Genomic DNA, 25,033 nt, shown 5'->3' with positions numbered 1-25,033 from the left:
CCAATAAATACTGTATTAATAGATTTGTGAAATTACAAAATTGTATTAAAGAAACTGATACCAAGAGTTGTCTAGAGCACTAATTTTTTTTTTTTTTTTTTTTTTTTTTTTTTAAGACAGGATCTCACTGTGTAGCACTAGCTGGCCTGGAATTCACTATATAGACCAGACTGGCCTCAAACTTGCAGAGATGTATCTGTCTTTGCCTACCCAGTGTGGGGACTAAAGGCATGTTCCACTACATCTTACAGCACTACTTTTTGTGACAGTAAATCAATGAATTTCCAAGTAGAATGAACTAGTAAATGAAGGTTTTGTCCTTAGTACTTTTTTGTTTTTTTGAGACAAGTTTTCTCTATGTAGCCCTGGCTGTCCTAGAGCTAACTCTGGAGACCAGGCTGGCCTCAAACTCACAGAGATCCACCTGCCTCTGCTTCCCAAGTGCTGGGACTAAAGGCCTGTGTGCCACCATCACCCAGATTCCTTAGTTACGGCATCAGTGTCCACTATGATGTTTTCCTTTGTAAGAGAAGACCTAAGGGATGAAGTAGACAGAACTGATCTGAAAGTATTGCTGTGTTGTATAGCAACTAGTAAATGAACCTCATTTGTTCCATTGGGAATTCCTAAGTAATAGGCTGTTCAGATATCTGACTTTCCCAAATAAGTAGTTTGCTCTTCAATGGTGTGTGTGTTGTGTAAGGTGCATTTAGGTGACTGTGTAGGTCTATGTGTCTGTGTGTGCATGCAGATGTCGGCATGGGGGTGGTCACTGGGTGTCTTCCTCTACTGCTTTTATGTCTTGACATGGGGCACCTTGCTGAACCGGAAGCTTACTCTTTTGGCTAGGCTGACCAGCAGCTCTGGGGATTCATCTTTTTTTTTGTCCCCTACTGCTGGGCTTATGTACATGTGCAGCCATTCTGGCTTTTTGTGTGGGTGCTGGAGATTCAAACTTAGGTTGTGCAAAGCAAGCACTCTCATACCACTAAGCCATCATCACTCTGGCCCACTTCAGGGGCTTTTCATTTGGAACATAGATTCTGAATGTAACTCAGTCTTTTATTTTATTTGTTCCCTTTTGAGAAATTGTTTCATTATCTAGCCCAGATTGGCTTTGGAGTAGAGACCCTTCTACTTCAGCCTCCCCACTAGTGGGGATGCAAGCCATCACCATTACACTTGGGTCAGTTTTTTTGGTTTTGTGACATCTAGATCAAATCCCAGGGCTTTATGTTTATTAGGCAAGAACTCTACCTATGAGCATTGCCTTGATTAGTGTTTAGGTGCTGTATTGTTTTGGAGGCTTACTAGATGGTCTCCAAATTCTTCCCTTTACAGCATGAAAGGTTTTTGTTATTTTTCTTGTGAATCTAGCAAATATTTATCATAATAATCTGTATGTTTGGTAGTAGCCCTTTCCTTCCAACTCTGATTTGTCTTTTAAATATGTGCACACAGACACACACATTTGGAGTGGGGGCTAGAGATTGAATCAAGGGTCTTATACTCTTCACTGAGCTTACACCTCCTGGTTACCCTTTAAATATTTATAGCACACATTGAGGACTCAGGTAACCTAACTTGTATTATGTGCAAATAAGAACCTTGGGGCATGAGATCCTCAGACTTGTGTTTTTGTATTTCAGTAATTTTGTCTCTGTTTATTTGAAAGTTTCCAACTCCATTAAAAGCTGGTGGATAGTTTTATCAAGTACATGTAGCTTGTGATGGAATCCCTTGGAAGATTTAGATCCTTTGCTTTTTGTCTTACTGCTTTTAAATCTATATGACAATATTGTTTTTTGCTTGTTACAGACTAATGATGATGGTTAGCTGAAAGAATATTCTCATTTTGACTGGAAAAATGGCTTGGAAAACACCATGTTAAAAAAAAAAAAGCCACACAAAGACTGAAGTTAGAGAATAACATTCTTAAATATGAAACATGTTGAAGCCCCCAAAGAAATGTTGGATTCATAAGAGACTATAGTTTTATACTTTTCTTCATAGATAGAAATGGATATTTAAAACATGTCTTATATAACATTTTAATTTGTTGTATGTGTGGCAAAGCACTTGATGTTTACAAGCTGAGAGTTTACTAGAGATTACTTCAGCTCAATTTGAAGTTCCGGTTTCCTGTTTTTGGTGAGCTGTTGAAAACAGACTTCCCATCCTGTGATACTTACTCATAGCATTGTTTTTATATCCAACAAATATTTAATTCTCAATTGTATTTTCATTTAAGAAAATTAAAAACTTAAGGCATAAATTTGGGAGTTGTTAGGCTTAGTTTATGGGTCTATTTTACAGGTTAAAGGACATTTTTGGTAATTCTTTTGTGATGACTTAACAATGTTGAACTTACAGGGCTACCTAGTGTAAAGATTTTCAAGAATTATATATCTGTAATTCTACTAATATTTTATTAGTTGGGGATAAAGCAAAAGCCTGTTTCTTATCTTTTCTTAAATTTTTGTTTATGGAAATAAAAACTTAGGGGTGGAGAGATGACTCAGCAGTTAAGAACACTAGAGGACCTGGGTTCAATTTGCAGCACCCACATGGCAGCTCACAATTGTCTCTAACCCCAGTTCAAAGGGATCTGACACCCTCACACAGACATATATGCAGGCAAAGCACCAACACACATAAAATAAATCATTAAAAATGATTTTTTTAAGTTTATTGAAAATTTGAATAAGAGTTACAAAATATTTCGTGATGTTTAGAACTTATATCATTAGTATGCTGTTGTGACTCAAAAGTCTGGATTTATTTTGCTTACTTAGTTTTTTTTTTTTTTTTTTTGGGTGTTGTTTTGTTTTGGCAAGGTCTCTTGTAGTCCTGGCTAGCCTAACTTTATATGTAGAGCAGGCTGGCCTTGAACTCATAGAGATCCAATTTTCTCTGTCTTTCAGAGCTGTGATTAAAGGTGTGGATCACCATGCTGTGCTGGGATTTAGTTATTTTAAAGCATAAACTCTTGGGTTAAATAATCCAGAATCTCTTGATATGTGTAATGGGGTTTTGTAATATTTTAAAAGGTCCGATTTTATATTTCCTAAACTGTGGTGTGTTTCGTAAAATTTCAGACTTAATTTTATTGAATACTTTTTGCATGTTTATACAATGTGTATAGTAAATTATAAATGTTATCAAAGATATGGAGTTACTTTGATAGTATTTAATCATTTAATAATTGTTAGCTTAAGGAAAAATGGTTTACTAGATTCTAAGAGTTGTATAATAATGTAGCATTATTGTACTGTCACATTTTTTTATGTCTGCTTTTGTTTTTCTTTTAAATTTCAGGGGGAAAAAAATAATGGCTTTGATGTTCTCTACCATAATATGAAACATGGACAAATAACAACTAAAGAACTAGCAGATTTTGTTAGAGAAAGGTAGGTATTTTTATAAGTGGTTTAAGAACGTACTAATTTAAATTTTAGAATATGAATAATTGTAAAAGTTTTAGTTGGATTTAAATAATCAAATTTCACTTTTTTTTTTTTTTTTTTTTTAACTCTTGAGACAGGATTTCTCTGTAGCTTTGGAGCCTGTCTTGAAATGCAGTTTTTTAGACCAGGTTGGCTTCAAACTCACAGAGATCTGTCTGTCTCTACCTCTGCTTCCCTAGTGCTGGGATTAAAAGTGTGCGCCACCACCGCCTGACTTCAAAATTCCCTTTTTAAAACATAATTATATATTTTTAAAATTTATTTATTTATTTTTTCCAGACAGGGTTTCTCTGTGTAGCTTTGGAGCCTGTCCTGGCACTCGCTCTGGAGATCAGGCTGGCCTCGAACTCACAGAGATCTGCCTGCCTCTGCCTCCTGAGTGCTGGGATTAAAGGTGTGCTCCACCAACGCTCAGTTTAAAAACATAATTATATTTTAAAGGAGTGTTTTACAAACTTTTATCATCTCTACATTGAGAGCTGATAAATTGGATCCAAGTGGCATTTTTAAGTCCTAGTAAATTACTGCTTTATAATATAGATATACATTGTGCATTGAATATGTTAGTGAAATAATATAATAAAACAAGAATTTCATAGGTTGAAAAATTGCTATTTCTTTAGGCAAATATGCTTAAAAGTTTTGAAAAGACTCTCCCATTAAAATTTTTACTGGAAAGTCTTGTGGTTTTGAATGCTACAAATTTAACTTATAAACTGTGATTTTCTTTCAACTTTTATAATATTATAGTCAATTTAAAAATTATTAGAAGTTAGTGTAATTTGACAGTGACAGAGGTACTTTTATATTTTGGCTCTCTACCCCCCATTTTATTTTATTTTATTTATTTATTTATTTATTTATTTATTTATTTATTTATTTATTTATTTATTTATTTTGAGAGTCTCACTATGTAGCTCTGGTGAGTCTATAACTCACTATGCACACCAGGTTGGCTTGGAACTCAGTTCTGCCTGCCCTTGCTGCCTGAGTGCTGGAATTTAAGACCTTCGGGAAATACAGATCCTGTTCCCTCTTCCCCCCAACCAAAGTGTGAATTAGCTCAGGCTAGCCTTGAATTCTCTCTGTAGCTAAAGATAACCTAGATCCTCCTGCTTCAGCCATCCCGGCACTCTACTACAGGCGTATACCACCGTATCTGCTTGTTAATGCTACTTCTTAGCATTGTTTTGTGACTAGCTCCACTTTGCTTTTTTGTTTTGTTTTGTTTTTGTTATTTTGTTTGTTTGTATTTGTATGAACACATTTAAAATCTTTAGATTATATAGGGACTTTGGCCTTAAATATTATGTTCTTTACAACATAGCTATCTCATGTGCTGGGCACTTGCTTGCATTCTGAAGATACAGTTGCAAATATACATCTTCTTTCATGGAGTGTATGGGAAGGGGGATATAAATGATTTTATGTGGAACTAGTTCCTCTGCTTCCCCCCTTTCTCCTGGAGAGAAAATTTCAGATACTTGGAGCTCTAGGTAAAGGCTGTCCTCCTCCTGGCTTCTGCATCAGCAGGAATACAGGAAAGCACAATATCATTGACTCATCTCCCGGACTTTCTTCTTACCCAACATTTTTCACTGTTATCACTATATACTGTGAGAGCTCTATTTTTGTTGGTCACTGGGAGTCTAGTACTAGTGCGGTGATTTCTTTACTTAGAATGCAGTCCTTTCTGTGGAGAGTGGGGCAACCTTTCCTCCATACTTTATAATCATGTTTGATATTTGACTCTTCGTTCTGTTTTTTTTTTTTTTTTCTTTTTCTTTTTCTTCTTTTTAAAGACAGGGTTTCTCTGTGAAGCCCTGGCTATCCTGGAACTTACTTTGTAGATCAGGTTACAAACTCAGAGATCTGCCTCCTTCTGCCTCCCATGTGCTGGGATTAAAGGTGCATACCATGACAGGCTTGACTCTTACTATAATGAAAGTGCTCAGTGGTGAAGATTCTTTGTTTTTCATTTTCCTTTCCTTTCTTTTCCTTTTCTTTTCTTGTGTGTGCTCTGGTTCTATTTATTTATTAAAGCATTTGGCACTGAGTAAGCCTTTATTAAAGGATGAATCTGCAGTTTCATTATCTTGGTTCAGTTTGTTTGTATTTTTGTCTGACCAGCAGTTACTCCTAACTAGTTCATCTGTTTTGATTCTTGTTCTATAAATCATTCACTATTTTGTAGCTGGAGGGTATTTTTCGTTTTTTTTTTTTTTTTTTTTTTTTTGTATTTATTTTCCTTTCCTTTTACTTTACCACAGTAAAAGCTGAGAAGTTTTACTTCTCAGAAAACTTCATTATGGGCTGGACAGTGGTGTTGCACAACTTTAATCCCAGCATTTGGGAGGTAGAGGCGGGCAGATCTCAATTCAAGGCCATGCAGGTCTACAGAGTGAGTTCCAGGACAGCCAGGGAAGCCCTGTCTCAAAAAAAGTGTAACACACAAACAAACAAAACAACAAGCCCCCCCGCAAAACAAAACAAAACAAAACAAAACACTTCATTATGGAAACACATTTCATTTTTGTTGTGCTTTTTTTCTTACTGTTTTTAAAATTGTTTATTTAATCTTTATGGGTATTTTGTTTTTATGTACATCTGCATCATATGCATGGTGGTACCTGAGGAAGCTCCAGAAGAAGGCATTGGATCCCCTGGATTGGAATTACAGATTGCTGACTTTAAACTGCCATGTGGATGTTGGGAATCAAACCTGGGTTCTGGAAGAGCAGCCAGTGCTCTTAACTACTGAGCCATCTCTCCAGTTCCTTTAACTTTTCTGTTTGTTTGTTTGTTTGTTTTGAGACAGGTCTCACTATGTAGCTCTGGCTGTTCTGTAATTCACTGTGTAAACCAGGTTGACTTCTGCCTCCCCAGTGCTGGAATTAAAGGTGTGAGCCACCACACGTGGCTCCTCCATTTACCTTTTTGTTGTGAAACTTCTGAAAGCTGTTATAAACTTCAAAGTAGGGAGCTTTAACTCAACAGTATTTAGTGTTGTGAAGAAATTTCTTGACAGCAAATTATTTCTGTAGGTTCCAAGTTTGTATCTCAAAATGGCTAAGGACTTAAATAATCATTGTTTTCTAATAAAATTTATAATACATTAAAATATTACATAATATCTGATCCAGTTAATTTGTCTAAGCCATATTACTTATTCCTCCACATTTGTAGTATTTTTTAACAAAACTACCTGTTCTCTGTCATGGGTAATTGTTGCTTTGTGGTTTTTTTTTTTGTTTGTTTTAGTTTTGTTTTTACTTTTGTGGCTCTGGAGTTTGAGTCTAGAACTTTGAGCACATGAAGCAATCATTCTACAACTGAGCTACATCAATCTCCATTGCTCCTCACTGTTTTGATAGAGATTTTTAAAAAAATATTTATTTATTGTATGGGTAGGAGTAGGAGTGCTTTGACTATATATGTGTATATGTGTCTTGTGTCTGTGTGTGCACCAGAAGATGACTTGATCTCCTAGAACTGGAGTTAGGGATGTTAGAATACCTAGGCAAGTAAATCAATCCCTCTGAACCTTAGTTTCCCAACTTTTATTTATTTATTTATTTGTTTGTTTGTTTATTTAGTGCACAGTGTTCTGTCTGCATGTATCCCTGCAGGCTAGAAGGGGCACCAGATCTCATAATGGATGGTTGTGAGCCACCATGTAGTTGCTGGGAATTGAACTCAGGACCTCTGGAAGAGCAGTCGGTGCTCTTAACCTCTGAGCCATCTCTCCAGCCCAGATCTCTGAGTTTTATAGAGAGAGTTCCAAGATACCCAGGGCTACACAGAGAAACCCTGTTTCAAAAAACCATGAAAACTAATGTATTAACTTTTAAAGATGATAAAAGTACTACTCATAGCATTATTTAAAAATATAGAACAAAGACATTTTTTTGTTATTGTCTATTTGTTTGAGGTATTGTCTTGCTGTGTTTCCCAAGCTTTCTTAAATTTATGATCTGCCTTAGCATACTGAATAGTGGAGATTATAGGTGTGTGTGTTCATGGCCGATGCTTAAATGGATAGAGGGACAGAATAAAATCACAGTGAGGGAGCATTTGGTTAACACTTTCTAAGCAATTTTTTTTTCTTTGTGTGTATATGACAAGCAAGAATTTGAAGATGAATGTAGAAATTGGGAGTTGAGGTGATGTAGATGGCTAAGTATAGTTAGGCTGGGAGTGTTGGCTGCTCTTCCAGAGGATTTGGGTTCAATTCCTAGCACCCACATAGTGCAAGAGCAGTGTAGAACCATCAAAATAAATAGACAGATAGGGATGGGTGTAGATTATTCCACTATTAAAGTTAGCATACAATAGAGAAGGGCTGGGGAAGTTATGGAAAAGGTAAAGGTGTAGCATTTAGAGATTATGTGTATAGGCCAATCTGTGTGATTTTTCCCCCCTCACACCAGTATTTATTTTATATGTAACAACACTAATTTGTGTGTTTTTTTAATTTTTGAATTTAATGGCTTTGACTGGTTTCTTAGTCTCAAATCTTCATGCTGTTGGTAATTAAACACTATCTAGTTTGAAATACTTAATATTTTACATCTATTTTTAAAGTAAATTAAACTCTGAGGTTCAGGACCTCAGAATTGCTGTTGATTTACTTTTGTGCAAATGATTGTCTTAGGCTCATTATTAAATTATTTTGATTACACCTTTATTTATTTTGTGTGCAAGCGTAGGGGTGGAGGTTAAAGAACATCTTACAGGATTTAATTCTCTCATTCTACTATGTGGGTTCCAGGGATTAATTCAGGTTGTCAAACGTGGTGGCAGATATATTTAGCCATTGAGCCATTTTACCAGTCCAGGTTCGTTATTTTAAATATGCATCACAGTGTTAAGTAATAATAAAACTCTATTGAGTATGTTGAATACAGGGGCTTGTCTTATTGCTCAGGCTGGGATTAGTATTTTTTTTTTATTTTAATAAATTGAATTATATCCCATGTAAGTCCCTTCTCCCTCTCCCTCCCCTCACCCCCCAGGCTGGGATTATTAAACTCAGCTGTGTTTGAACTTGTGATTTTCTTGCTTCAGCCTCCTCAGTGCAGGGATTATAGATATGTGTCACCATGCTTGGCCTTGCTGGTTCTATTGTTGTTGCTGCAATATTTTATTAGTTATTATTGTTAATTTCTAAGTGTACCTAGTTTATAAATTAATTTGATCATAGATGTATGTATATGGGCAGATTAGTTACTCATACTTGACTCATCACTATGACCACATATTTAAGAAAAGCAATATAAGAAAAGGTTTATTTTGGCTCACTATTTGGTTAGTTATTTGTATTGCTTTGAGCCAGAGGCAAAGCCAGTTATCACAACAGTGAGAAAATGTAGCAGGGACTGCTTACCTTAGGACCACCAGGAAGCACAGAGCCAGATAAACAGGCTAAGAGTGAGGTCTGTCTTCCCAGGATGCACAGTTCCTCCAAGTGGACCCCACCACTTGATTTTTACCACTTTCCAGTAGTGTGACCAGATTATGAATCCACCACAGGATCCGTTACTTAGGGCAGAGGTCTCATAACCTCATGCCCTCTCAGTGATTAGGGTAACCAGCTGGAGACCAAATCTTCAACATAGGAGCTTTTTTGGGGACACGCCATATCTAAGCCATAACTATAGAGTTTAACACTGTCCATGATTTTTGACATCCACTGGGACTCCCTGCTGATTTTTACCATGTATTTTGAGGCATGCTGTCATTTCTGCATTTTTAATCATATTTTGGAACTTTGCTATGTTTGACTTGCTAAACAATAGATATTATAATACAGTAATTTAATTTAACAGAGCTACAATAGAAGAAGCTTATTCCAGATCAATGACAAAACTAGCGAAATCTGCAAGCAATTATTCACAGCTTGGGTGAGTTAATTTTCTGACTGTTTTTCAGTTGTTTCCCTTCCTCCCTCCTTCTCTCCTTCCTTTCCTCCCTCCCTCTCTCCTTCCTTCCCTCCCTCCTAAAATTTTTTCTGAGACAGGGTTTTACCATGTTGTGTAACCCTGGCTATCCTGGATCTCACTCTGTAGGCTAGACTGTCCTCAAATTAATAGAGATCTGCCTGCCTCTGCCTCCTGAGTGATAGGATTAAAGGCATGCATTACCACTGTCCCGCTGAAATTTCTTAAATAAGTCTATAAAAATTGCATGGCCTCTCTTATTTGGAACCTAGCCAATAAAGTAAGTGTGTGTGTGTGTGTGTGTGTGTGTGTGTGTGTGTGTGTGTTTGTAAACAAATGTACACATATGTACTTAATAACATGTATTATTATTAGGGGAATGGTGAAAGACTAACTGCAAACATGAATTATTGAAGAGAATATAAAGCTAATAGTTTTTCAGATTCTAACTTCTAGAGAACCCAAGGTTCTCAGCACCTACATGTGGCTCACAACCACTTGTAACTCCAGTTCCAGGGGACTCAGTGTCTTCTGGTCTCCATGGGCACCAGACACTCGCACATGTAATGCAGTCGGACATGCAGGCACAGCACCCACACACATACAAGGAAAACAAAAACATTCTTTTGTGTAGACTGACAGGAAGGTAGGACAGAGGGTGCCTTTGTGGACTCAGTTCTCTTCTTTCTATCTTTACATGGATTTCAAGGACTGAACCCAGTTAATGGGTTTACAAACCAAGTGCCTTTACCCACTGAGCCATCTTGTTGGACTCAAGAAACCTATTTTTAGAGAAATTTTGTATTGAATCCATTTTTGGTGAAAAGAATACATTGGTAAAGGTACACTGCCTTATCTGTCTTGTAAATTCTTGACTAGTTTATCAGGCTTACAGAAAGTGAAGTCCATGTATTTTCAGGTATTTTTTTTTTCTCTTGAAAATTTCCATGTAACCACTGTCAGATTTAATACTGATTGAAATTCAGAGTAAAATATCATAACAATCCTAGTCTAAGGACTTTAATTAACCTCTGAACTTCTTTCTTTATAATTGCATATCATGATTACTCCAGCTAACTTTTCTACTGGTTAGGAACTATAGCACTTGGCCTAAGAGTCCATGTTAGAATAAGTCATTGTATTCTCTACCCTCTTGCGTGAATGGCAGTTGTTGCCATTGATTTTCTATTAGAAGTTTTATTGTTGAGACTTTTTTTTTTTTTGAGACAGGGTTTCTCTGTGTAGCTTTGGAGCCTATCCTGGCACTCGCTCTGGAGACCACGCTGGCCTCAAACTCACAGAGATCTGCCTGCTTCTGCCTCCCGAGTGCTGGGATTAAAGGCATGCTCCACCAACGCCCGGCTTATTGTTGAGACTTTTAAAGCAAATACTTGAGCACAGAATTATCTGTCTTTAGAATATTCTACACTGACCAGCCTGGTTTCAACTAATCTTAGAAATTTTAGTGCTATCCATGGGATGGTAAGTATAGAAGTCCTTGGATGTATTTGAGCCTGCTGAATATTTTAAATCTTTACTATTGAGAAAAAGTCAGAGGAAAATATGTCACACATTCTATACACTGTGGTAGAAAAGTGATAGTAAATTAAGTACACAGGTAAAGGTTTCAGATTGCTGCTGTTAAATAATTTGTGTGAAATTTTTGAAGGTACAAAGAAATCACATGTAAAAATTGATTTTTGCTTATTTAAATTCACAAGAGAAGGTTTTATTGTTACCTTTATTATTGTGGCATTGGGAGTCAAACCCAGGGTCTCTTATATGTGTGGCAAACACTCAGTCTTTGAGATGTCTCCAACCCTAGAGAAACTTATTATTATTCTTTTTAGTTAATTTATCTTTATTTTATGTGGATTGGTGTTTTTCTTGTGTGTATGTACTTTGTGAGAGTTTTGGAACCCCTAGAATTGAAATTACAGATAGTCTTGAGCTGCCATGTGGGTGCTGGGAATTGAACCCGAGTCCTCTGAAAAAGCAGCCAGTGAGCCATGTCTCCAGCCCCAAGAAACTTTATTTTTGATGAAGCATCTTTAATGGGATACTAATAGTTTGAAAGTGTGATAAATTAACTTTTAACATTAGTTGATCATAGAAAGGCTTATGATGTGTCTGAATACAATTAAATGTCAGGAGCTATGAAGACCTGTGACATAAAATGAACCAAGTTTTGTGTCCCTGTGGATCAGAGATATTTTAAATAAGTTACCAAGGCCAGACATACACAGTCAGTGAGTCATTTCACTATTTTAATTCCATTGTTTCTACCTAAAGAAGATTGCTGAATATAGCATTATTGATTTTATTGGGTTCAATTTAGAAGCTTAAACTTCACTTTTTATTTTTATTATGGCATGTGGGGATATGTGTGTGACTAGACACACCTGTGCTGTGGCACACATGAGTAGCAGATCAGAGGACAACTTTTGGAAGTCAATTCTTTCCTTCTGTGGTGGGCTCTGGGAATTAAATGCGGGTCATCAGGTATAATGGCAAGCATGCTTTTACTTATTGAGTCATCTCACCAGCTCTTTATTTTAATAAATTATCCTCATATTGTGTTTTTCCCTTAGAACATTTGCACCAGTGTGGGATGTGTTCAAAACATCTACAGAGAAATTAGCAAATTGTCATTTGGATCTTGTTAGAAAATTACAGGAATTAATAAAGGAAGTTCAGAAGTATGGAGAGGAGCAAGTAAAGTCTCATAAAAAGGTAACCTTTCTTGTTAAAGGATTGAGTGGTCACGTGGTAGGTGCTTTATAGCTCATTTTTATCAAACTATTTCTTATCAAACAGACTAAAGAAGAAGTTGCAGGGACCCTGGAAGCAGTCCAAGCCATTCAGAACATAACTCAGGCCCTCCAGAAGTCTAAGGAAAATTACAATTCCAAGTGTGTAGAACAGGAACGTCTGAAAAAGGAAGGAGCTACACAAAGAGAAATAGAAAAGGTAATTATAATAAAAATACCTCTATACTTCCAGCATACTCTCTTCTTCGTATGTGTGTAATATGTGTGTGTGGTGCATGTAGAGCTGATGGATGCACTTGTGAAGGCCAGAGGTCACTCTGTCCTCTGTCCCTTGCCCTTATTTTTTGAGGCAGGGTCTCTTACTGAACCTGGAGATAACTGAGCTAGACTGACTAGGAGGACATTGAGTCCCTACAATCCAAGAATCTCTACTATCTCCAGGACCAGGGTTACAGAAGTACACTACCATACCTGGCTTTTATGTAGATGCTAGGGACTTGAACTCAAGTCTTTATGCGTGAACTTTACTAAGCCATCGTCTCACCTCTGGATACTTATATAGTAAGATAATTGATGAAATAATTTAGTGTATTTAGAAAAATATAGACAATTAAAGACAAGCTTTAAGTGTGTGTTGTTCTGACCAACCAAATTTATGTTGCATTGCAGTGGACCATAACCCTTTTCCCTATTCTGTTTTAACTGAAAGCTGGTCTTTTTTCCTCCTGCCCCCCAACACCTTTTTTTTATTGTTTGTTTGTCTTTTGAGATAGGGTCTCTTTTTGTACCTTGGCTGGTCTGGAACTTGTAGACCAGGTTGGCCTCTGATCAGATCTGCCTGCCTCTACCTCCTGATTGCTGGGATTAAAGGCATGCACCACCATGCTTGGCCGTTTCCTCTTAAAGCAGCTCAACAATTCATTTATTTGATATGTATCTTTTAGAAATAACTTTGAGATTTTTGTAAAATATTTAACATATCTAGTTATAAAACCAAATGTATACTTTCTGATAAAAGTTAGATGAGAAAAAAAGAAAAATGATGGGATTTGGAGTAATAAGCTCCTTTAAAGTTTATATAATAAGTAAAAATTAAGAAGCATGAAAGAGATAGGGTACAATTAAATTTGTAGTTTGAAAACCTTGTGTTCCAGACACAACAGTTATAAATAAAATATAAAAAGAAAAGCCAAGTTAACTGAATTCAAAGGCAGAGTATGGTCTTTGGGGATCAGAAGCCCAAAATGGCATGAAAAGATGGTAACCAAAATTTGTTGGGCTCCAATTCCTAAGGTAGGCAGTGGAATTTAATGCTTACATGACAAAGGGGTATGGGTGTTCCCACCTTATGATGAATCATAAAGAACCTGGCTCACTGCTGAAAGCTATGTGAGTTAAACAATCATCTTAAGTCCAAAGACTATGGGAGATTGGGGTCTCGGAGACATAAACTGTACTTACATAATCGTGACCTGGAGTCAATCTGGAGAAACAGTCCATGACTCTTTTGGTCATATCCCTAATATTCTAAAAGGAAATTAAATCTTTCTTTTAAAAACTTATATTAAATTAGATCTTGGAGAGTTGGCAGTAGATAGCCTGAAAACTAGATGATTGGGTGTGAATGATGAAGTAACATGTTTGGAGGGTGTACTGCTTGTTGTATCCTGTGAATTGTTCTTACTTCTCATGGGGAGGGAAAGAAAGAGGGAAAACCTAAAACCCTCCCATTTGGAATGATCAAACAAGATTCTAGAACACATTTAAGAGACCTAATATGAGACTTGTCACTATTGCATTTAGTAAGACTAAGGATTCTCATTGAATGAAATTTAAATTTAAAACATATCACAACCAAAGCAGATGTTTGTAGTAGGTTGTGCAAAGAAATAAGTGAACATAAATAATACTAGAGAAGATTAAGAAATTAATGGAGGCACGATGAAACAAGATTTACTTGATAAAAACCAGCTAATTTTAAAACATGGAAATGAAAAAAATACTAAAAAAATTATTTTTAAAGCAATAGAGCTAAAGAAGTTATAGTTAAATAAAAAGTTTGGAAGATGGGTGCTTTGAATATTTACTCTTTATCTAAAATGTTTGGAACAGAAAGTCAGACTTTTGGATCTTTTCCAGATTTGGGGGTATTAATTTATTGTTAATAATATTAATAATATTTATTATTATTTTGAGACTGTTTCACTATGTATTCCTGGATGACTTAGAGCTCACTTCGTAGACCAGGTTGGCCTTGAACTTGAGAGATCCACTTGCCTGTGCCTCCCAATGCTGGGATTAATAACATGCACCAGTATGCCTGACTACATTTGTAGTATTTTTGAAAATGTATAGTAGGATAGTAGCAGGACCCAGTAACAAATTAAATGGTTTTGTTTACAATTTATTCATATGTATTAAAGAAAATTGCCCACAATGTTATAGTTATTTTTTGCATCTAAAGTCCCACTGGATTTTTCTACTTGTATTACCAAATTTGTGTCCTTGAAAGCTTTAGATTCTTAGGTCAGGGGTGCTTACCCTGTGTTAAGAGACCTTCCCAGAACATATTACAGAGAAATAAACTTACCCTCATTCATTTAATATAAATTTCTAAGGGAGTGAAAGAAATCCAAGGAATAGTATACAACTATTGCTTGGAGAATCAGTAGTTAAATCAGGAGTGAAGAAATTCGGTTGTCTTCAGTTTGAAATTAGACATAGTAAATAAATGTAGACTTAATCGACAGGAAAAAAGAAAATGAGAAAAGCTAGGTGTTTCTTTTCTCTCACATCTCTGATATCAGAATGCATATTCAGTTAATGGTTTTGTCTATTGTGTTGGTGATGCTTCATTGCTTGTGCAAACTTGACTGCATGATTGGACAGCTACATGGTAGCCCAAGCTAGTCCCAAACTGGCTATGTAGTCAAGGGATGATCTTGAACTCTTTATCTTCCTATCCTCCTGCCTCTACTTTCTGAGTACTGGGTTTCCAGCTATGTACCACCACACCAATTTGTACAGTGCTGGGGTTTGATTCCAGTGCTTCATGTGTGCTAGGCAAGAACTCTACTACCTGAGCCAGCCCCATACCACCCCTTACCAAATTCATATTATCTCTTCTAAGTAAAGACTATGTATAATTCTAGAAACTATTTAAGGAAGAGGAAATGCTGCCCCAAGAGCAGCCTTCCATCTCTTAAATTTTCATCTGATGTAAGGACTAATATTGAGACATAATTACCTAGTACACAGATCTTCTGTGTTGATTTCATTACTATTGGCTTGTAATAGTGATGGCAGTATTACTATTGTGAGAGGCCATCGTTACATTGTCTATAACAGCATGTATGTTTACTTGGAAAATTATTTGAATTTTTCAGTTTCTTAATATAATAAAAACATATTTACAAGGTTTATTTAGCTGTTAAGCTTTAGAATAAATTATTGCCTTAATGATTTGCTCAAGTATATTTTGTGATTGACTGCTAGATAATAATTTGTATTGAGTAGTAAATAAATGTTTTGGTTTCTAGCCTCTTGCTATGCTGTTGCATGGTTAAAAACTAAATATATGTTATCCCCTTCTGTCTTCAAGAAGCTTTCCTTTTGTTGGAGAGCTAAAATACATTATTAAATAGTATAGAGCCAGAAATTAGAGAAGAGAGTGGTGATTTGTAGGAAGAAAGGAGTAGTATTTTGTATGAAACTTGTGAAAAGGAAAAATTATGGCTAGGTATGTACCTCAATGATAGAGCATTTGCCTAGCATTGTGTATGTGTGTGTGCTTTCTTAATTTGTTTTTTTTTTTTTAAATACTTTTATGCAATATATTTTGGTTACATTTTCCCTTCCCCAACTCCTCCCAGATCCTTCCCACCTCCCTGCCCACACAATTTTGTTATTTTCTCTCTTAAAAAATTCAAACAAACAAACAAAAAACCCAGTAAGATAGAAACTGCCCAAATGAAACAAAAATCCCACAAAAATAAAACAGGAAGTTTGTTTTGTATGGGGCACAAAACCTTTTGTGGACCTGGTGTCTACTGCCCCTTCTTAGTTTTGGGATCTCATCTGGCCTGAACCTGTGCAGGTTTTGTGCTTGGTGCCACAGTCTCTGATTTCATATGTTCATTAGTCCTGTTGTGTTTTGAAGACATTTTCTTTAAGTCATCCATCATTTCAGGCTCTTTCACACTCTTTTCTTTTCATCCACATAGATCCCTGAGTTTTGAGGACCAGGATTTGATGAAAACATCTTATTTAGGACTTAGTGCTCCCAAGTCTCCCACTCTGCAAGTTGTCTAGTTGTTGATCTTTGTGTTCCCATCTACTTCAAGAAGAAACTTCTTTGATGTGGATTGAGCAAGGCACTGATTTATGGGTATATGCCATTAGGAGTAATTTTATTGCTATGATCCTTTAGCCAAATAATAGTAGTAGTTTTTTCCTCTAGGCCCATGACCTATCTCAGCTTCTTGGCCACTTTAACGGTGTCAGGTATGGGTTCCATCTCAGGGAGTGGGCCTTAAATCCAGTCAGAAAGTGGCTAGTTACTTATACAATATTTGTGCCACTAATAAATAGTATATCTGGCAGGTAGGTCTCTATAGGCAGTCTTAGGGTTTGTAACTGGGTGATCTTGATTAACTTCCTTTCTTGGAACTGTGGAGAATACCTTCTAGTACCATCAACACTACCCTGTAGTGAAACTTCTAGTTGAGTACTAGGTCAACTACTCCATGTTCATTGATATAAGTTAGTGTTGTCTTCAACAGTAGGGCCTTACCATCAGGTTATAGAGAGCAACCAATAGCCTTGGCAATAGCCTGTGATGTTTGGGGGTTTCCATGGGGCCGATTTTTTTTTTTGTTGTTGTTAATGTTTCAACAAGATACATCCCATTACTAGCACTGGAGGTTTTACTTGGTTTGCCTAGCATTTGTAAAACCCTTGGCTCAATTCTCTGGCATTTAAGAAGGAAAGAAAGATTATAAGAAAAATTCTATGAGGGCTTGGAGAGGTGGCTCAATTAGTGCTTAAGCATTAAGAGCGTTTGCTGCTCTTACAGAGGACCCAGGTTTAGTTCCCAGCACCTATATTAGGTGGCTCACAACCATCTGTACTACAGCTTTAGGAGATCTGATGCCTCTGCTCTCTACCAGTACCTGCAGTCTTGTTCACAGATGACTGACATGCAGACGTACACACCTACACATAAATAAATCTGAAGAAAGATTCCATGAAATGAATTGCTTTTAAAAGTATGGATGCAAAAATTAAAGTGTGGCTATGGTCATTTTTTAACTCTCTGTGTATGAATATCCTTTTAAATTATAAATTTCTCAATCATGTCTTTATTAGTATGTGACATATGAATTATTTAGCAAAATATAATAGCAGAATAAAAGAGACTTAGGATGAGGAACAAGGGAAGAAGGGTCTCCTAGTCAGGCTATATTGTTTGCTAAGCTGTTACTGTTAACCACTCCATGAACTGTAGACTTGGATGTTTCTTTTGAAATTAAAGATTTACTGAGAAGAAAATCCAAAAGGAAACCCAGATGACTATACCATTAGATTTTTCTTTTCTCTTTTTGGCTTTTTGAGTCATGATTTCTCTATGTAACAGCCCTGGCTGTCCTGGAGCTTTCTTTGTAGACCAGCCTGGCCTTTAACTCAAAAGATATTCACCTGCCTCTGCTTTCTGAGTGCATGGCGTGTACTGCCATGCCTGGCAAGATTTTTTTCTAAAATAAGTTTTAGCAAACATGGTTATATAGGGTTCCTGGGATGGGATGTAGTAAACTTTACAGAGACATTTTATCTAATAGTTATATTTGAATAGGGTCAGGATGCTTTTGAAAGTAGTATCAGATGGCTAGACAGTCAGAAATTTCTTTTAAAAAACTATAGGAGCAAAGTACAACTAAGGGTCTGGGGAGATATATGGCTGTGAGTTGGATTTCCAGCACAATCATCTGTACTCCAGCTTCAGGAGTACATTCTTTAGGAATGGGCAACTCTGTACAAGTCATTAACTTAGACATGCCTTTATATAACAAAAAAAATTAATGGTGTGTATTTTTTTATGATGTTCCTTGTTAGAACATCTAACAAAATAACAGCTGTTAACGGTTATTTTGCAAATTGGCCTATGTGCCAGATCCTTTCATAAGCATTAATTGTTTTTCCATTAATGTGTTTGTATCTGTGTATGTGTTGCAGTCTGAAGACAATATTCAGAAATCAGTTCACTCTTGTGTGGGTTTCAGAGTTGTCAAGTGTGGTAGCAGGTACTGCCATTACTTGCTGAACCATGACCATCTCACTAGCCTCAAGCACTTTATTTAATTATGTTTGGGTCACTAGTACAGCCTTAAAAATAGCTGGTATTGTTCCTGTTTTAGGAGTAAGAGAGCATTATAAAACTCAAATATAAAGTAATAAGGAAAGTAAATGGTAGCTCCAGAATTTAAACTAATTTTCCTCTGGCATCAAGGCCAGTTTTATTTACAGTACATGGTGGAATAGTACCCTGTATATACTTTATTTAAGAAGGCAGGAAAGGGTCTGGAGAGATGGTTGTGAGTTGGATTTCCAGCACCTATGTTAGGCAGTTTAGAATTGCCTGTAATTTTAGTTTCAGGGGATCTAAGTCATTCGTCTTCTGGCCTTGCTATACATTCACACATATGTGACAAATACATACACACCATAAGTAAAAATCTTATTTTAAAAGGCAGGAAAGCACATTACATTTGTGTTTAGTAGAATTTATTATTGAATTTTAGAGAACACAAGGTTATCTATGTAGAGAAGACCATGTGTATCTCTTGCCAATCTCGGCCCACAGCACAGGTAGTTTTTCTATTTCTAGTTCTTTTCCTGGAAACACAGCTAAAGATAATTACATATTGGCACTGATTGGCCCTACACAAATGTCCTGTTATAAAGCTTTTACTTGGCTCTTAGCATTACTTTAGATTCTTTAGCAGGATTTTTAATCATATGTCCCCCACACTGTAGTTTGATGAAACTTAACTTTGTTCTTACCAAGGACAGGCTTACCTAGCACATCCTGCTATTCGTTGCTCATCAGATCTGTTATCTCATCAAGATATTGAGGTATAGAATATGGAGGTATTTCTATATTGAAACCCTACAGTTTGTCCTTCATCTTTGAACTCATATTCTGCAACCCATCATCTTAGTCCAAGTTGATAAGCCATTAGACAGTAGGTATTTATTTTCTTTTCCCTGCTGCCTCCAGGGCTGGTCTTATGCTCCCAGACCCCCTGCCTTGGCCTGGTGCTCCTGTTGCCTACATACTACTGTTTAGAACAGTGAAGACTGACTGTAACTGTGTGTCTGCCCCAATACAGAGCTCATTAGGGTGTCTTTTTGTCAGAATGTGTCTCACCCGAGGTTTATATTGATTTCTGTGGTCTTGTTACTTTCTGATTTCTATTCATGTATGGATTATTTTCCAAAGTCCTTGAGGAAAATATGTCCTGTATAACTTTTTATGTTCTTCTCTTACTAATATTTAATTTTTTCAGTAACTGTTAAAATTAGAACTACATTATTATAGCGGGTTTTAGATCTTGAAAATATAGATCCTAGAAAATAGATAAAAATTAAAAATACATTTATTGGAACATCCTAGAAATTGAGAACTATCATGGCAAACTAGTCTTTCTAAGTTTGAGCTTGGTTTATAGACTTTAATCAGACATTAAATGAAATATGTGTGCATTAATGGGAAAGAACGAAGAGCCACTATTGTAGAAAAAGTGTGTCAGGTACTTCTGATTGGTGTACTTTTTTACATTGTCAAGAAGTTTCTCTTAGTTGTTGCTTATGGTTATACAATCTTGCTCTGGGCTGTAAAGTGGGTGTGTTGGAATTTTTTTGAACTACATTTCATTAGACAGAAAGAAGAGTCTGTGTTTAATTTCTGAGTTATTGTCTGCCCATAACAGACAGACAGTGATTAAGGCATGTACTAAAGGACTAAACTGTGTTGTGTATCATACCAAACCCTTAAAATGTACTTTCAATTTGGTATTTCATATTACCTTGCATTAAGAAAGGAAAATGGGCCAGGTGTTGGTGGCGCACGCCTTTAATCCCAGCACTCGGGAGGCAGAGGCAGGCGGATCTCTGAGTTCAAGACCAGCCTGGTCTACAAGAGCTAGTTCCAAGGATAGTCTCCAAAGCCAAAGAGAAACCTTGTCTCAAAAAACCAAAAAAAAAAAAAAAAAAAAAAAGGAAAATGTTTAACAACTATTTCATATGCTTTTGAGGGGTGGGCTCAAGAGCATGGTTGGTCTTGGCAGAGGACCCAGGTCTGATTCCCAGCACCTATATTGTATCTCACAGCCATCTGTAACTCTGGTTCTAGGAGATCTCATGTCTTCTTCTGCCCTCTGAGAAATGTATGTGGTTCACAGACTTTTGTGAAGGCAAACACTCATATTCGTAACATTGAAATAAATACTTCTCTTAAAAATGCTTTTGTTTTATTACAGGCAGCTGTTAAATCTAAGAAAGCTACGGATACTTACAAACTCTATGTGGAAAAGTATGCATTAGCAAAAACTGATTTTGAACAGAAGATGACAGAAACAGCTCAGGTTGGTTTTTTTTTTTTTTTAAGATTTTATTTATTATGTATACAGTCTTCTGCCTGCATGCTAGCAGGGGGCATCAAATCTCATTCAAGGTGATTGTGAGCCACCATGTGGTTGCTGGGAATTGAACTCAGGACCGCTGGAAGAACAGTTAGTGCTCTTAACCACTGAGCCATCTCCCCAGCCCTCAGGTTGGTATTTTTAGGCTTTGAGTTAAAGACAGGATGCTTATATTTGTATATATTGATTAAATAATAGAATGTTCTGTTTAATTTTTTTAACATTAGAAAAATTTTAAATGAACTATTTCAGTGCTGTAATATATAAATTATTAGCATCTTGTTTGGGAGATTGAGGGCCAACGTGCCAGAGTGCTTATGCTTGTTATACCAGTTAACTTTTCACATTACTGTGACCAAACACCTGAGAAAGGGCTGGATTTACCTTGACTCATGGTTTACATTTAATCCATCATAGAGAAAAAACAGAGACTATGAGGCTGCTTTCTTACATCTTAGAGGATTGGGAAGCAGAAAGTTTGGTCTAGAAGTAGAGCCAGCCTAGACTCCTCAAGCCCTGGCCCTATCTTCTACATCTACCAGCAAGGCACATTTGTCCAAAGGATTCCATGCTCTCTCAAAACAGTTCAGTCTTCTGGGGACCAAGTGTTCAAACACATGAGCCTGTGATGGACATTTCACATCCAGACATCATAAAGGTTTATTCAAATAAATAAGAAGAGCTGTTTAAAGATCATTGAGGAAAATGAAGGCATTGGTAGATAGTGAAGACAATACTGGTTGTCAGGCTTGAGTCTTGAGTTTGTGATTTACTTTGTGTAAGAAGAAAAATGGAAGATATTCAGTAATGAAGATACAGCAGTAAACAAAACAAATGAAAAAGCTCTGTTCTCATAGAACTTAAATTTTAGTGGAGGAAGATGATAGTGAAAATGTTTGTGCTCTTTTAACTTGGGATGAATTATATGTAATTTGGTTTTCTCCCAGCCCTAGTTGAAGGCTTATTTTAAGGTAGATGTACTTTATGAATCCTACCTAACATTTCTACTCCCACTCCTGCTTATGTTCTTAGCAACATTTAGACATCAGGAATTTAATTTCATCTAGTAGATAGCAACAGAACCCCACAGATCACAGTGACTTACCTTATATCATACTGCATACTCTTCATGTGGTGCTACAGCTCTGGGCCTGAGGCTAATGATGAGTTTTTGAAACATTTTAGTCATCATTTTTGAGGAGCTACATCATGGTGAAGTACACCGACCCCTTCACTTTTATTTGTTATTGTGTATTTTTCCACTGAAATGTAAATTATATGAGGTAGATTAATGTAAATGTAAATTATACAAGGACACTTTGTTTATTTCTATTTTCTCAGCAGTTAAAATAGTTTTTCTCTTTTGGTGGAAAGAGTATGTTAGAAATGAAAGAAAGTCTTGATAAATCTGAGACTTTGATTGCTAGTTAAATGAACAACTTACATCTCACAAACCTAAAGGTATTCATGCTTGTCTGCATGCATGCAGGTAATCACATCCATGTTTTCCTATGATTTCAAAGGCACTGTACTAGCTGCAGGGTGTATTCAGGTGACAGTACAGAGGGTGGAGGCAGACATAAAATAACAGATTTTTATAAATGTTATGAAGGGAAGGACTAGGCTTCTGGGGGGTAGAATAATAGGAGTAACTTAAATGAGGAGGTCGGGAGTCTTCTTTTGGAGAAGTGACATGTAAAATTGAGACTTGGGGCTGGCAAGATGGCTCAACAAGTAAAGGCCCTTGTTGCCAATCCTGACTTCCAGAGTTCAATCCATGGAGCCCATTTGATAGGAGGAGATAATCTGTCCCTGCAAGTTGTCCTCTGACCTCTACATGAGTCATACCCCCCCCCCATAAGTAAATGTAAAACATAAGAATAAATAAAAAAAAAAAAACAGACTTGAAAAATGAGTAGAATAGCAGGGTAGACATATCCTTGTCTTTGGGGCCATGAGTTTAAAAGGCCAGAAGTATAAAATACTTGTTGTCAGGTGGTGGTGGTTCATTCCTTTAATCCCAGCACTTGGGAGGCAGAGGCAGGCGGTTCTGTGAGTTTCTGGTCTACAAAGTGAGTTCCAGGACAGCTAGGGCTATTCAGAGAAGCCTATCTTGAAAAACCAACCAAAAAAAGGAAAAGAACATGTTACTATTGGTTTGTTAATTTTGCATTTCTACTAATTACTCTCAGTTAACTATTTAAATTAGAATAGGAATTAGAATTTGCTGCTCAGTATTTTTCTTTATTGATGTTACTTAGCATTTTAAATTAAATATGGGAGTTTTGCCTGTATAGGCCAGAAGAGGGCATCAGACCCTCTGGGACTGGAGTTACAGACAGTTGTGAGCCTCCATGTGGGTGCTGAGAATTGAACATGAGTCCTCTGGAATAGCAGCCAGAGTGCTCTTAACTGCTGAGACATCTCTCAACCTCCTAAATTTATTTATTTTTTTTTAATTATGTTTGTGCAGGGCAGAGAACAGCTCTATGGAGTGGAATCTCTCTTGCCACTTTATGGATCCAATTCTCTCTCCCTCTCTCTGTCTCTCTCTGTCTGTCTCTCTCTGTCTCTGTCTGTCTCTCTCTCTCACAGACACACACACACACACACACACACACACACACACACACACACACACACGTTGTTTGTTTTGTTTGTGTATTTGTTTTTAGATTCTGTGTGTTCTTGCCTTACTATCTTGAGTGCTGGCATTTTAGGTAGGAACCACCATGCTTGGTCTTGGCATTGCATTTTGTAACCCCTGAGATCGGGTCTCACTATGTAGCCCTAGCTCACTTGGAACTCACAGTATAGACCAGGCTGGCATTGAGCTCACAGAAATCTACCTGCCTCTACCTCTCATGTGCTAGGATTAATAGTGTATGCCAACACATCCAGCTTTGCATATATTTTAAATATTATTTTAAAAGTATTTTTTACCAGAGAGGTTGTGGCATACAGCTTTAATCCCAGTACTTGAGAGGCAGAGGCAGGCAGATCTCTTGTGAGTTCAAGGCCAGCCTGGTCTGTAGATTGGGTTCCAGGATAGCCAGGGCTACACAGAGAAACCATATCTCAGAAAAACCAGAGTGTGTATGTGTGTGTGTGTGTGTGTGTGTGTTGGGGGGGAGGTATTTTCCAGCATTCATCTTTCCATTTCCTTGTCTTTTTCTTCTTTCTCATTGCATTTTCTTCAAAATAGCATTTTAATTATTTACTCTGCCATTTGCAAATTAATTTTAATTTCCTTGAACAGATGTGAATCACAGTGCTTGTGAAGAGAGAGATGTTTATCCTGATTTAAATAATCCTTACTAGTGTGTATATTTCCTCTTAACGTTTTTCTGTGTCTTTCTCTTTCTGATAGCTCATGTGATGTACACTGGTGTGCATGCATACACACTGCCTAGTATTGGTTTTGTGTTGTTGTCTTAAGATTTATTATTTTAGGGCTGGAGACATGGCTCAGAGGTTAAGAGCATTAGTTGGTCTTCTAGAGGTCCTGAGTTCAATTTCCAGCAACCACATGGTGGCTCACAACCATCTGTAATGAGATCTGGTGCCCTCTTCTAGCCTGTAGGGATACATGCAGACAGAACACGGTATACATAATAAATAAATAAATAAATCTTTAAAAAAGATTTATTATTTTAAAATTATGTTTGTAATGTGTGCCCACAGAGGCCAGAAGAGGGCATTGGATCTTCTGAAGCTGGAAGAGGCAGTTGTAAGCCATTGGGTCCTCTGCAGGAGCAGTATGTGCTTTTAACTTCTGAGCCATCTGTCCAAGTTCTGTTATGTTTTCAAACATAATTTCCATGGGTAACCCAAATTGGCCTCAAAGCTTTAGCCTTCCAGCTATAATAGTAGCTGTAAATGAATATTAATTTCCTATTGTTTGTTTTCTTTCCTAAAGAAACCTCTCTCTCTCTCTCTCTCTCTCTCTCTCTCTCTCTCTCTCTCTCTGTGTGTGTGTGTGTGTGTGTGTGTGTGTGTGTGTGTTTGAGTGTGTGCCATGTGTGTAGATATCTGTAAGAAGCCAGAAGAGGGTTTTAGATCCCCTGAAGGTGAAGTTCCAGGTGGTTGTGAGCTGTATGGTTAGTATTTATTCAAAGTGTGTGTGATTTATGTTTTTTCATCTGGGTAGAGTAAGG

General features: G+C 36.8%; 1 protein-coding gene across 2 annotated transcripts in view; it reads left to right on the top strand.

The window, feature by feature from the left end:
- The window catches only part of Fcho2 (FCH and mu domain containing endocytic adaptor 2), a 92,366-nt gene that overhangs the window by 12,917 nt on the left and 54,416 nt on the right, over positions 1–25,033 (top strand). For both annotated transcript variants that reach the window (XM_027401651.2, XM_027401650.2), the window contains exons 2-6: positions 3,319–3,410; positions 9,296–9,370; positions 11,998–12,139; positions 12,224–12,376; positions 20,715–20,819. In XM_027401651.2, the coding sequence (XP_027257452.1) occupies positions 3,319–3,410; positions 9,296–9,370; positions 11,998–12,139; positions 12,224–12,376; positions 20,715–20,819 (567 nt within the window). The remainder of the gene's footprint in view (positions 1–3,318; positions 3,411–9,295; positions 9,371–11,997; positions 12,140–12,223; positions 12,377–20,714; positions 20,820–25,033) is intronic.

Source organism: Cricetulus griseus, chromosome 2, assembly GCF_003668045.3.
Source record: "Cricetulus griseus strain 17A/GY chromosome 2, alternate assembly CriGri-PICRH-1.0, whole genome shotgun sequence".
NCBI classification, from domain to species: domain Eukaryota; kingdom Metazoa; phylum Chordata; class Mammalia; order Rodentia; family Cricetidae; genus Cricetulus; species Cricetulus griseus.
The sequence above is the reverse complement of the archived record's forward strand: the minus strand, read 5'-3'. Positions and strand labels throughout refer to the sequence as shown.